Here is a 13,409-nt window from a genome sequence, read left to right as displayed (position 1 = left end):
ACATTTGAAGAGTATATCCTATTCAACTTCCACATAATGTAATAATAACCTGAAATAAAAATATAACTTTCAGATACATTTCTCTTAAAACATGTAGGCCAACGTTAACACATCTAAATAGGACTACGTATGAAAAAAAAAAAGTTTTATATGTTTTAATATTCTGCTTCGTGAAAATTTATTTTCAACAATTTTGCCGTTACAACATATTGTCAATACTTTGAAGGTGCACTGGCTCGTTTCCGGTCTCGTGCATTGTGTCTGTGGGTAACTTGATGCAGCCCTCCCTCTTTCTTCACAGCAGGTTTTCTGTCTTCTTTGAGCGCGAGCGCCCATCCGAGGACGAGCAGCCTTTCAGCGTTTCAAACCTCCGAGCTGTAAAGTTGAGCCGGCTTTTACTGGCTTTGAATGTTGCTTTAGTAGAGAAAAATCTGGAATAATTAAATTAATACTGCAGAAAAATAACAAATAGAACCAATGATTAGCCTACATTATAAATGCCGAATTGATTCTTTATTAAGCCTAAACACGGCCATCCGGGGCCCAGGCAAGGACCATACAACGATTTTTGTTAAAAGTATTTAAACATTTCATGTTCGATTACATTAGACTACAATAGCTAGATTTAAATCAACGATGACAATGTATGCTCGAGAAGATAAACTCGTGAGGCATCAAACCTGTAACACTATTTTATTTATTTATTTTATTTTTATTTATTTATTTTATTTATTTTCATTTGCAGTATCAGTGTATTGGGCAGATGGTCTTTACAGCAGTTGCATCGTCAGGCCCATTTGTCATCATTAGAGCCAGTGACGCCTGCACACTGAACACACTCTTTGCTTTGCAGCACCCCCCTCTGTGTGTGACAGGCTGTGACAGCCACTCCATGTATGGAGAGTGTACTCAGTAGTGTTTCTATGGAAACAAGTAAACTGTGCAGGGGAAAGGGGAACAAGTAGAGATAAGAAGAGAGTGAGGAGACCATCCAGAGCATGCACACAGTGTTTATTTAGAAGTTGGATTTATTCACTTCTGTCAGCAGAGGAGAACTGGCGGTGAGTAAAATACCAGGGTCTGTTGTAGGCTGCAGTTCTGAGCACTTAAATAAACTGGAGTGCTCAATTTGACTTAAAACTATTGCTTGTTCATAACTTTTATTTTTTGCAAAATGAAGATTTGTTTCTATCTCATCGGAAGAATGATGGTGTGAGGCATTTACAGTGGATAAAAAACAAGCCAGTAGCCGTTATGGAAAGAGGGGTAGGGGTATTCCTTTTAAAACTGTAAACTCCTGAAGTGATATAAAACCTTGTCTTTTCTTTTATGTAAGTTATTGTTAAAGAGAAAGGCTAAGGCTGAAAATTCTAATGACTGGCAGCTGCTCTGATGTGAGGAATCATAAAAACACAAAGACTATGTGCTGAACACGCACTCAAGAGTCCTAAATGTGCCTTGTTGTGTATTATCATTCATCACCTTTACAGAGCCATCACCCAAAGATGAGACGTGCACTGAGGCCATCTGCACACTGTGCTAAGATGCAGACGGCACTGAGCACCTGGACACCTATGAACCACCCACTGTCCAACAGCAAGGTAACATCAACTCATCCACTGTGAAAAAACAGACTAATCTAAGTTGTTCATACAAACATAAAGTTAATGTTTGTATTCCTGGGGAGAAGAACAATATACCAGAAACCTTATTCTAGTAAGAATTTAAAACACAACATTACAAGTAGAAGTCACAGATGGAAATTTGCAGTAAAAAAGGTAACGATAAGTTGGCCCCTGTGACTTACCATTAAACACTAGACAGCAACCAAAGGGATGCAAGATAAACCTGAGGGGTGTTTGGATTAGTAATTGGACAAAAGAGAAAAAGCAAAAAGGATAGGATACATTCGTTTGACCTTTTCCCCCCTCTTCTTTCTTAGGTGTTTGAAGAGAGGCGAAACCTTCTGGCAAAGTGGGTATGTTCAAAGTAGATCAGTGGAGATCCACTGAATGAGCTGATGCTTCTTTACCGTGCAGATAGCTCAGTCTGAGAATACAAGTAAATCTCTGCGCATTGTAAAGTTAAACCTCATTAAGCCCCTTTCACCTGACAGTGAATGCAAAGTGATTCTGTCCTCTCTTCCTCTTCGTAAGTTTCACAAGTGGTCTGACAGCCAGAGGAGGGCGGTGCTGCAGGATTTTGTGCTGAGCTGTTCTGCAGATCAGCTGACGTTTCTGAGCCTCAGTGTGAGCAGACGGCTCCCCCTGCAGGCCGCAGACTTCACCTGCATGCTTCCCAGAGCCCTCTGCCTCTATCTCTTCTCCTTCCTGGACCCACGCAGCCTCTGTCGATGTGCTCGGGTACACACACACACACACACACACACACACACACACACACACACACACACACACACACACACACACACACACACACACACACACACACACACACACACACACACACAGTGATCATAGTACATTTATCTGGATACCTCTATTATCTGGAACTTCTGGCCTGTAAAACTTGCTCAGTCTTTGCGTTTATCCTCTTTTGTGAGCAGGTGAGCTGGCACTGGAAGAGCATTGTGGAACTGGACCAGCTATGGATGCCAAAGTGTGCAAGGCTCGGCTGGTGTATCAACGTCCTCCCCACACCATTCGAGCGGGGCGTCTGGAAGAGACACTACATCCAGACTGTGCAGGAGCTGCGACTCACCTCGCTGCAGGTCGGAAGATCAGATTAGCTCCAAACACGATTGTTATGCGTCTGTTTTCAAATATATAACAGTAAGGCACAGAAAGAACTTCTATAATGTTGCAGGATTATTTCTGCTTCCTCCTGCAGACTGGTGTGTCCCAGCAGCAGATAATAGTTCCACATGTATCAGAGGTGAGCAGCAGACATGAAGATCTGTCTGTAGAGCATGCAGCATCGAGCTCTCAGTCACTCAGGGGCCTCTCCAGGAAGAAGCAGCTGACTGCACCTCCACCCTGGAGAGATTCTGACAGACATCCTAAAGACACGCTCCGCTTCAACTACTTAGACAACACGGAACAAGCACAAGTGTAAGATTGGATTCAGATTCAGATTGTTTCTTGTCCCACAACGGGAAATGTGTTTTGCAGCAGGAGCACACAGAAGACAAGAAACAAGAACAACAAAACCTAGATGAAAACAAAGTTAAAAAATCAGACGACGCAACAAAAATATGAAACAATGACACATTCAAAATAATCATTCAAGAGCTCATATCAAAAAAGTGAAGGTGTGCAAATGTGCAGCTCAAGTACAAACAGAGCAACCAAACTGCTAAATGTTGTTTAATATATTAATTTGTGGGGAACATTAAGCGGGAGGAACCAGTTAAAACCAGACCATTATAAAACTCATCCATCAATCCATTACCTGGAGCTGGATCTGATCCGAGCCGTCATGGAGCAAGAGGAGGGGTTCGTCCTGGACTGGTCGACAGAAAGTAACACCTTTCATGCTATTTACTGAACATTGTTAAAGTATTAATGGCACTAAATTGGGAATATTATTGTAAAGTATTCAGTCTTTTTGGTTGTTACATTTGCACGTAAAGAGCCAAATGTTATGAATAAACCTCAGGCAAAGTATACAGAAAAAAACAATATTGTCTATGTGATCGAAAATAAAATTATAAGCAGAAATCCCTTAAGTGTTGCTTTCTCATAAATGCTTCAAATTTGAGTACAAAAACTGAAATAAGTATGTGTGGATGTAACAGCAGGAACATATTTATTTTCATTATTTTATAAATTATAACCCTTTAGAAAGTGTTGATCATTTTAATTCATTTTTTCTCTCCGCAGGCAAATAAAAATCAGAGCCTCAACCTGCAGCACTAACATGTGGAAGCCATCCGACGGGAGCAAGACATCACTCTCCGAGGCAAACTACAAACTACGCAAAGCTAAATCGCTGGTAAACCACGCTCCATTCATCATCAGTGGCATCATCCCACTGTGACTGTGACCTCCTTGTGTGATTCAAAGGGAGCTGGTAAACGCAGAGGATTCTCTAGAGACTGCAACCAGCAGGCGTCATGTATTATGGAGCAGCATCTACACAGAGAGGCATGCTAATGATGAGCTGCTCAGAGAGGGAGCTGATGGTGGGGCAAAGCCAAATTATACTGATGTTTGAGGGAGGGGAGAGGGAAGGGTGAAATAGAGGACACTGAGTCATTTATTATTCTGTCTTTGGTGAAACCATTACCAATTTATATCTCTGTCTGGGTACAAGAACTAGTCCAAGCCTCAAAATATACACTTACTATTTTGTTGTTTTTACTCTTTTTTTGTTCTTCTATCAAAGTAACCTCTGACCTCGGATAACGTCATCTCTCTCCTCCTAGATGTTTCTCAGCCATAACTACAACTCCCAACATCCTCCTCCTCTTCCTCCCTATGAGCCCCAATCTCAGCCCTCGGTGGCAGCCAGCAGTCATGACCACCCCATCGCCAAGGAGACCACGAAGAGCCTGCTGCGTCTGGCCCGGTGGAACGCTGGGATCCGTCCGGGGCCGGTGAGGACGGCGGTGCCTCAGCTGAGTGTGGAGGCGCTCAGGGCGTCCCAGCGATCCCACCGGAGTGTTCCCAGTAAGTGATCCCAGCTCCTGCACTCCTCTGGGCTGAATATGATGTAACCACATAGCAAGAAAAGTACTCAGGACTAATAATGAGTTTAAAATGACTGATTCTGCAAGAAAAGTTGTAGACTTTAGTTTGTGACCCTATTAGAAATTCTTCCTGAATTCTGAATGGAGCTAAATTATTTATCCTGAACATTTTAGTGAATGCAAATTCATTTGAAGTTATTTCCTCTACACATTATGATGAAATATAATATGTACATCCAAAGACAATGGGTTGACATTGTTATAACTCTCTCCCTCTTCTGTCTTTTTATTGAACTTAAATGTTAAGTGTTGAGACTGAAAAGACGCGTTTGGCTTTGAGAATGATGAATTCCTTTAAATGTTGTAAAAGTCTCTGAATAAAACAGCATTACATAAAATCCTCATTAAAACTGTTTTTATACAAAATAGTCCCTTTAGAGAAATTACATTTAAGGATTCCTCTGTTTACGGTTAAGTGATCCAGGCCCCAGATGGGCCAGTGATCAGGTCGTACCCCATGTAAGGAGGCAGTAGTCCTCCAAGTGGGCGGCCCGGTTCTAGTCCGACCTGCGACTTTTTTCACCACCTTGTCCCCCTCTCTCTTTTTTCCCAATTTGTTCTCTATACACTGTCCTATGAAATAAAGGCAAACAGCCCTAAAAATACACCTGAAAAAATTGCAAAAAAAATCAAAAAAGGTGAAGTAATCCAATTCAAGTCCAATCCATTCAAGTCTCATTCAAAAGGCAACTGGACTTGTGTTTGATATAAACTGGGTCCAGTTGAATGCTCAGTTACGGAGTCATATTTTTAACCTGCAGTAAACACGTCACTGTTGTGTTTCTATGAATTCTAGGTAAACCTCTGTTTCAGACGTGGACTGCTCCTCTGTCACACACACAAGGAGGTGAAGGGTGACGGACGTCAGCACCCTCAGGTGGACATCCGGCTCTCAGGACGAGATTCAGAGCTGCAGCTCTTGTCAGAATGGGTCGTGTAATATACAGTATGTTACACATGTAATGAATCCAGGCGGTAACTTCTGTCAAAAAAATAAAGCCAGAGGTGCAAAAAACCTGTAGTTCATTAAGTGTCCACTTGATGCTAGCTGCAAAAATCAAAGGAGTCACATGTTTTTATTTTGAGCAGATATGAACATGTTTACAGTGTGGATGAGTTGACTGACAGGTTGTAGCTGTTTGCCAGGAGGCTTTAGGTCAGAACCCGACGCTCCCTTTAATTTCCTCCATGCATCCAACACGCCCTTTCCTTAAGACTAAGACCTCTTCCACATGTGGGCAGGGAGTTTGTCTTATTCCCCCTTCCTTTAAAAAAATATCTTAAACCGATATTCTGAAAAAGATCTTCGTCCACTGTGTGAGCATGCCAAGTCAACACTGTCAGTGTCGGAGTGTTGTATGACACAGCAGTGACCTCCATAGTCCATTTAGAAATTCTCTACTTGTCAACTACTTTACATGTGTCAGCATGTATAATGTAGTTAGCAGAGCAAACACCAGCACTAGTTTGGATACATTTGCCATTGTTTTAATCTCATGTAAACAAAAGGGACAGATTTGCATAATGACGTCAAACGGAGAAGAAACCTGCTCACAGAGTGACGTTACACGAACAAAACTCTGTTTTCACTGTCTACACAAAAACACCTAAAGCAGAGTTTCGAGAAAATCTTCACAGGACTTTTCCAAAAAGTGCGTTTCACTGACCTGAAACCTAAAACGCAGTTTACACGTTTACAAAAGGAGAAAATGCAAAAATATCCACCTGAGAGTGGACGAGGCCTTAGTCCCTCCCAACATGCATGCAGAGACCAGAGGCACAATCTTCCTTTCTTTCTAAGTTATTGTTAATGTTAGGTTTAAAGCCTTTCAATATGGCCACTGCACAAAGTAAGACTTCAGGTTCTCTTCATAAACAAATCGTCGGTGATGTCACAGAGACTACGTCCACGTTTTATACAGCCGACGCCTGAATCACTGCGATTCATTTCTGTAGATATGGAACTGAATAGAGATAAAACAGGGAGGGAAAGGCTCTTTACAGTTGGAATAAAAAGCTAATATAAGGAGAAACAGATTATTTGGAGTGTCGGTATGTTGCACAAGCTGTAAATAGTTTGTGGTGTAATAGTTACTATCGAAGGTCACAAGGTCCCTGCAGACTTGTAATGGAAATACCCGATCAAAAGTCAGTAAGCCATTAAAAATAAACCAAAGTGTAAGTAGGGTTTAAATAAAAGCTCGAACCAGGCACATGTCATGATGTTGTAAAAACACAAAGGAAACAGTGTGTATAAGAAATGTACCACCTTTATTATCCAATCCACACATCCTGTTCAATTAGCTAAACCAAGCCGAAGCAATTAATACAAACACTGAGTCTGGACTCAAAAGATATCAAACTGTCAGTTTAAGAAAAACAAATGCAAAACACCTCGCATACAACACACAGTAGTAGCATATCAATGTCAGAGAGGGAAGCTTACATCAACTTCAACACAGTAACTGTTTTAGTCTTTAAAGCGCTTCAGTCAGATGTGAAATATCAGTATCATGCATACACCTCCAAGTCTCATCCTGAACAGATTTTATTTTTAATAGTTGCATATAAAACATGTCATTCAAAGTATGGCTCACACACGTATATATTACTAAAAAAAACAGAAACACAAAAAAACAACTTGAGCTTAAAGAGCAGAACATACCCGACATGTCGATGTGATATTAATCTGACTGTTAACGTGATCACGTGATCACATCTGAATACAGACTGTCTGAGTTCAAACATGATCAAAGGAAGTGGTCTGTGTTGTGAATGGAATCAAATCGCTTCAAACATCTTTAAGGCAACAAGCCACAAACATGTCCTTGTTCTAAAGTCACAGGGCGATGACAGGGAGGAGTGGGCAGGCTGTTATGACAGATCATAAATTAGAGAGCTTAACCAATTCATCGGCCAGACGATAACAATGGCCCATAAAAGCATATTCAGGAATGACTGCCAAAGGGTCATTTTACGGCAGATATGACTTGATTTATTCAGCGCTGAAATAGCATTTAATTTGAACATCTTTGTTTTACATCAGCAGTTCTCTTTCTGACCAGCAGAGGGCGCTATATGGATTACAACAAGCATCATCGCTCTGCAGAGTGTGATGTACGGGCTTCTCGTTACTTTTCCACAAGAGTTTTTAAACTGCATTTTAAGAGATCAACCCAATAAATGTGTTTACTTATATTGATCTCTAAACATAGATCTAATAAAGATATCCGTCTCCCCAATATAAATATCAAAGAAGACGGTTAGTGAACCTATAACAAAGTTTAACTTAAAGCAGCGTGCAAAACTCTCTAATGATTAGATTGTCAGACCTTTTGAGCAGTTTAAGAGGAGCTAGAAGCTGCTGTTGCACACGGATGAAAATGGCGTAAGGTACATAAAGACACAAGAGATTTCCATAAATGTTCATTACTGATCATCTAAAAAATGATTCGGTTCCTTCAGCAGTTCAATTTAAGTCAAAGTTCAAAGTTCAGGTAGCAGCCGGACATTTAGAGGATGATAGTAATCATCGTTTGTCGTACTGAAGACAGTAACCAGAGTGTGTGTGTGTTTAAACAACAATATCTGTCATTTAAAAAAAAAACAGGACACAGAGTGTTAAACCTTATTCTAAAGAGTAAAGAAACCAAAAAACTTTTATCATTTAAAGATTTTCTGTTTAATACAAAAGCCTCTTAAAACATGGCAGACATGAACCATCATTCAGAACATGGCCACAGAAAAACAAAAACATTAAATAAAACATTTGATGGGTTGATTGGATTTCATGTTGCATCATCACCGTTTCTGTCCGTACTAATGTTGAAGTAAAGCTAACGTTGACATCTTCCCCTGATGTGCCTCTGCTGTGTTCACAGTGGAAAGTTTGTTTTTAAAAAGGTGCACACGGTTAGAGTTTGAAACAACAGCGGAGTATAAGAAAGAGAAAACACTCTTAATGCTAAGAGAAAAAAAAAAAAAAAACATCCATACTGATCCATCCCTCATCTGCTCTCAATATTTAGCCCTTCACTGCAACATTGATTGATTTCATCTGCTCAACTTAAATATCAAGAAATAAACACAGGAATAACTTCACTTTATGAACACATGTTGAGTTCTTTTGATTTTGATATAAACAACAACGACCTGTCAGAGTTTTAAATGTTAACGTCCATAAACACATTTCTATATTTAAGGTTCATCACACTGCTTCCATTGTCAAATCAAAGATAGAAAAGATGCTTTAAGGCCATTTTTTAATGCTGCCTTGTTCATTTATTTCCAAGCGCTGCTTCCAAGGCTCCGTCATATAAGGCTGATAGGTATCCATCGTGTGTGTGTGCTTTAACAGCTGCTAACAGTCGAGGCATTTCATGTGATGTTTCAGGGTTTTTTTGCAAAGTAGAGGATGCTTGTTCTGCAGATTTCAATAGCTTGGAGGGAACGACTATGCGAATACACACGAGTATTAACACCGAGTCTTTTTAAATATTGTAAACATTTACATCTTATTTGAGGTCGGAGCATTGATCCTCTTCATATTTATTTATATATAAAAGACACCGGAACATTACTGGAGCATCGTCCGGATGTTCTTCGGAGTGGACTCGTCGTTCAGGTGTTTCGTGGTGAATCTGAGGAGGAGAACAATAATAGTGATAATCCACAGCACCGACCAACACAACAGACCTGTTCCTTCAGTCCACGTGTCCCCGTGCCAAGAGATGTGACTTCAAGTCCACGAGACGTTTAAGAAGGTGAAAAGTGTTGGCATGCGTCAGGTATGGTGCTGTTCATGTGAGTGAATCAAAACGTCTTTGCAGGTGAGGCAACTAAAGGTCGACAGCAGCTGAGCAGACTTAACCCCCAATGTCCACATACTACATGCACGCCACGGTCTGTCAGCGCCACGTCACAGGAAGAACTACACGATCACCATACAGAGCAGACAGCATGTTGCTCTGTATAGGATGGTTTGTTGTCCGTTTGGTGCGTTACGACGGTATGTTGATAAATTGATGGGAAAGGCGAGTGTGTCCATATATTGTGTTTTATTTTGAAATTGACCGGACACTCTGTGCGTCTGACTTCCTGCCTGGGTTGTTCTACTCTGTCCATCTTGACATGTACTCGCAGTGCACTTGAAATGGAGCAAAGCGTTGTTGCCGCTTCAGGGACGGACCGCGTCGCACCCTGTGGAAACACGGCGGCGTAGTGCGCGGCATTGACAGACGGCGGAGTGCAGAGTATGTGGAAATTGGAGCTAAGAAACTGAAGGTCTCAAACTACAGTTTCAGAGCCAAGGCTGTAAATGAAGAGTGATGGTTTAAATGATAATCTGTCATGCGTCCAGAATAAAGCTGATGTTATAGTTGGTGTAGCCGACTCATTCAGAAACACTTTCCTCTCATCCTACGTTGGTACCCTGTGATCTGTTTGTTTGATTTAAAGAGATTTTCAGGCAAGGTAGAGTTTTTTCGTCGAAAATATATGACAAGAGATGAAGTGAATAAAAAAGGATCACTATTATCCTCTGAACTCTGTTTTTAGTAAAAAAAAAAACAGAAAGTGAAACCATGCTCGTAAATTACAGGGAGTGGTAAACATTAGAAAAATAAAACGTTCATGAAAAGATATAACTTCTCTTTACTTCCACGGGTGTGAAAGATAAATAAAATGTGTTTTTCCCACGCACAGGTTATGTGATATGTACTGAAGGACTAATCAAGGACAAGCTGCACAGAAAAACGCGGCTCTACGAGGCTGAGAAAGGTGACCTACTTGAGGGCGTTCAGGAGGCCTTCCACGTTGTCTGCCGGCTGATCCTTCAGGACTTTTATGCAGCCTTTCATCTGAGAGGAAACGCACAGTCAGCATTACTAAACACATCCACAGTGCTGCTGTGTTTGTGCAGCAGAAATCCTGTACAGGTGTGTGTGTGTGCGTGTCTCTCACGTCTATCTTGGAGGACTTGTTGAAGGCGCCGTTTGGGTGGACGTGGTCGTAAAGAATGATGACTCCGACCATGACCCTCATACAAAACAGGAGCGTGTCCTCGCTGCTGAAACGACTTGAATATTCTCTAAATTGGAAGAGAAGAGGATCAATAAAGAAATGAATCATCGACTGGGGAAATGTCAACCAACAAGAAGCTGTTTCCTCGAGTGATCAAAGATGGCACTCAAACAAATGTTGGTGATATGTTGGATGAAACTACGAGAGTTAAGTCGTTTCTGTTAAACATGTGACACTTGGGAGTTACTGAACACATTCTGTATCTACACGAACCTCCGTCAGAGGATGTGAGGTGTGTGTCAGAATTAAAGAATTACAAGTGTTGTCATTCATCATATAATAAATACCTAACCTTAAATAACCTTTTTAACTTTTAGAGATAGGACAGTGGACAGAGAGCGGGAAAGGACGTGCAGGACAAAGGAGCCACAAGTCAGATTTGAACAGCTTTCAGTGACTCATTTTGTTTGTCTACTCAGGCTCTGTTTTAAATGATGTTCTGTGAGTAAGCATGAAGGTCACGACTCACGGTGTCTCCAGCATGACTTTACACACACTGGCCATGGTGCTGAGACAGTCCGTTGTGTTCTCCAGTGGAAGGGTTTTATTCTGAAAAACACACAATACACAATGACAGCTTAATGGCCGATAATACTGTTGTGTTAACCCTAAAATATGGTTTCAGACGTTAAAAAAAGAAAACACAGTGATATCATACAATGAATAGACCTGAACTAAAGTCACACCATGAACATCCTTCGTCCTAATAATGTTTTGCAAAGTTAAACATTTACCGCTGTGTGCTGTCATTCTTATAGAAGTGTAATACCTCGGTCACAAAGTTTGTGGTTGCGTTGCTGAGTGTTTTCAGCATGGGCGTGGCCTCAGCGTAGAACAGGGACATCCTGTTGGCCATCTCGTTGTTCACTTCATTCTCAATGTCCAACTGCAGGAGCAGAAACAAGCAACATAAATCCCCACGTTGCCTTGTATCATCTGTTCCAATGATTTGACTATGAAAGCACTGCTGATGCTAAATATCACCACTGAGGACAAATATCAAACATCGGTGTAGTTTATAAACCTCAGGAAATCCTCTGCTACCACGGTGCTGCTTTATGTTCATCTCTAATCATGGAAGAATTTCTGCACCCCTCACATTCATGTTGTTTATCCGGTTCCGACTGATGGTTCTTCTGTAGTAGCTGAAGTCATTCTGAATGGCAGGAATCCTCATCTGAAGGAAACAGGACAGCAGTCAGAGCTGGCACTAAAACTGAACGAGTACTATTACGTTGGAGTAACTGAAGCTGTTTGTGTGAGTGTTGCTCAGTGTTTCCTGCAGACCTTGAGCTCATCAAAGCGCAGAGTGAAGTGGAGGATCTCGGCAAACTGTTTGGCCAGCGCCTGCTCCCTCTCCAGGTGCTGAGTGGGCGTGAAGGGCGGACAGGTCAGGCACTCCAACAAACTCTGCAGGGCCTCCTCTGCTCGCAGAAACACAGACAGACCCGAGCTCAGCTGCTGCACACTTCCTGTTTGCATTACTGATATAGCAGACGTTCAGTTGTGAACACTGTTAACTTCGAAAAAGACCAAAGTATAAAAAAAAAAAATTAAAAAAATGATCTGCTGTGGTTAAAAATGGTCAAGTTGGTAGTTAGTTCCCTGGAGGCTTAAGGGTTAAATCTAAACTTTATCAGACTTCCTGGAGCACAGAATGAGGTTTGACGTCTTAACGTCAGGGAAACGTTGTTGTGATGTCAATACTGTTTAACCTCATCGTGAGCTTGAAGGAATGTGCAAGAAAATATGAAAATATATATATATTTTTTAATGATAATTACTGATCTGAAGACAAACTCACCATCATTAGAGTTTGGTAAGACACACTGCCTTTCCTATATTCAACCAGATACGTTTATTTGTTCATCCAACGCTTCAGTCTAACCGTCCTTCATCTGATAGCTACAGAAGGTCGATTAGACCGAAGAGTTGCATCATCAAACAAACGTCTCAGCATAAAGCGAGGCAGCGTGCCTCATTGTCTGAAAGTTTAACCTCCTCCAACTCTGACATGAAAAACTGAGTAAATAAAAAGAGAGAAAGAAAAACTACTGGAATTAGAAAATGTTACATGCAGACACTTTGTCCTCCTCTGTGAGCGTACCGAGTCTGAGAGAAAAACTGTAGAACTTCTTGAGCTTGATGACGAGCGGACAGACTGAGTTCCACGCTCGCTCCTGCAGCGTGAAGTCGTTTGGGTTTTGAATAGCCTGTGATGAATGAAGAGAAGAGAGCGGAGGATTAAGGAAACATCAACAGAACAATAATAATCGTGGACTGAAGAAAAGAAGGAAAAGTGTTGTGGAGGGAATAAAAACGCCTCTTTGACATGTCCTCCTCTTTGTACCGCGACAGAGTGGAGAAATAATAAGATGGACAGAAAAGAATGCAGCTCCTGAAACGAACGGGTATCAACAAGATACTGCTTAAAAATGTAGAACTTTTCTGTCCTCCATTACCAAACCAGATCAGATATACTTTAGATAAAGGCTGGCATGGTCATAGTATTACCCTGAATCCAGCTTTGAAATTCCTCCCCAAATAAAGTAGATATTATTCAGCTTAATCGCTGTAGTTTTAAATGTCTTCCAGGTGTATGATGGGAAATAATCTC

At 41.2% G+C, this 13,409-nt stretch overlaps 2 protein-coding genes across 4 annotated transcripts in view; one reads left to right on the top strand and one right to left on the bottom strand.

The window, feature by feature from the left end:
- The first annotated feature begins 857 nt into the window (after window positions 1-857).
- fbxo16 (F-box protein 16) lies at window positions 858-5,704 on the top strand. Its single transcript, XM_079363350.1, has 9 exons — window positions 858-1,061; window positions 1,506-1,601; window positions 1,943-1,978; window positions 2,157-2,363; window positions 2,567-2,731; window positions 2,851-3,071; window positions 3,843-3,954; window positions 4,388-4,631; window positions 5,508-5,704. The coding sequence occupies exons 2-9, from the start codon at window positions 1,506-1,508 to the stop codon at window positions 5,567-5,569; spliced, it is 1,143 nt and encodes a 380-aa protein (XP_079219476.1). The 5' UTR covers window positions 858-1,061; the 3' UTR covers window positions 5,570-5,704.
- Window positions 5,705-8,369: 2,665 nt separating this feature from the next.
- The window catches only part of fam49a (family with sequence similarity 49 member A), a 36,022-nt gene continuing 30,982 nt past the window's right edge, over window positions 8,370-13,409 (bottom strand). For all 3 annotated transcript variants that reach the window (XM_079353428.1, XM_079353427.1, XM_079353426.1), the window contains 8 exons: window positions 12,900-13,005; window positions 12,080-12,216; window positions 11,892-11,969; window positions 11,562-11,678; window positions 11,262-11,341; window positions 10,673-10,799; window positions 10,499-10,569; window positions 8,370-9,351 (listed from right to left, as the gene is read on the bottom strand). In XM_079353428.1, the coding sequence (XP_079209554.1) occupies window positions 9,288-9,351; window positions 10,499-10,569; window positions 10,673-10,799; window positions 11,262-11,341; window positions 11,562-11,678; window positions 11,892-11,969; window positions 12,080-12,216; window positions 12,900-13,005 (780 nt within the window). In that variant the 3' untranslated portion in view covers window positions 8,370-9,287. The remainder of the gene's footprint in view (window positions 9,352-10,498; window positions 10,570-10,672; window positions 10,800-11,261; window positions 11,342-11,561; window positions 11,679-11,891; window positions 11,970-12,079; window positions 12,217-12,899; window positions 13,006-13,409) is intronic.

This window comes from Symphodus melops, assembly GCF_947650265.1.
Source record: "Symphodus melops genome assembly, chromosome: 1".
Classification (NCBI taxonomy): Eukaryota; Metazoa; Chordata; class Actinopteri; order Labriformes; family Labridae; genus Symphodus; species Symphodus melops.
Note: the sequence above shows the minus strand (reverse complement) of the source record. Positions and strands in the feature narration are given on the sequence as shown.

Coding starts and splice junctions, on each gene's coding strand:
- fbxo16 (XM_079363350.1), top strand. CDS start 1,506: ATGAGACGTGCACTGAGGCCATCTGCACACTGTGCTAAGATGCAGACG. Junction 1,602..1,942: donor ACCCACTGTCCAACAGCAAG/GTAACATCAACT, acceptor CTTCTTTCTTAG/GTGTTTGAAGAGAGGCGAAA. Junction 3,955..4,387: donor TACGCAAAGCTAAATCGCTG/GTAAACCACGCT, acceptor CTCTCCTCCTAG/ATGTTTCTCAGCCATAACTA.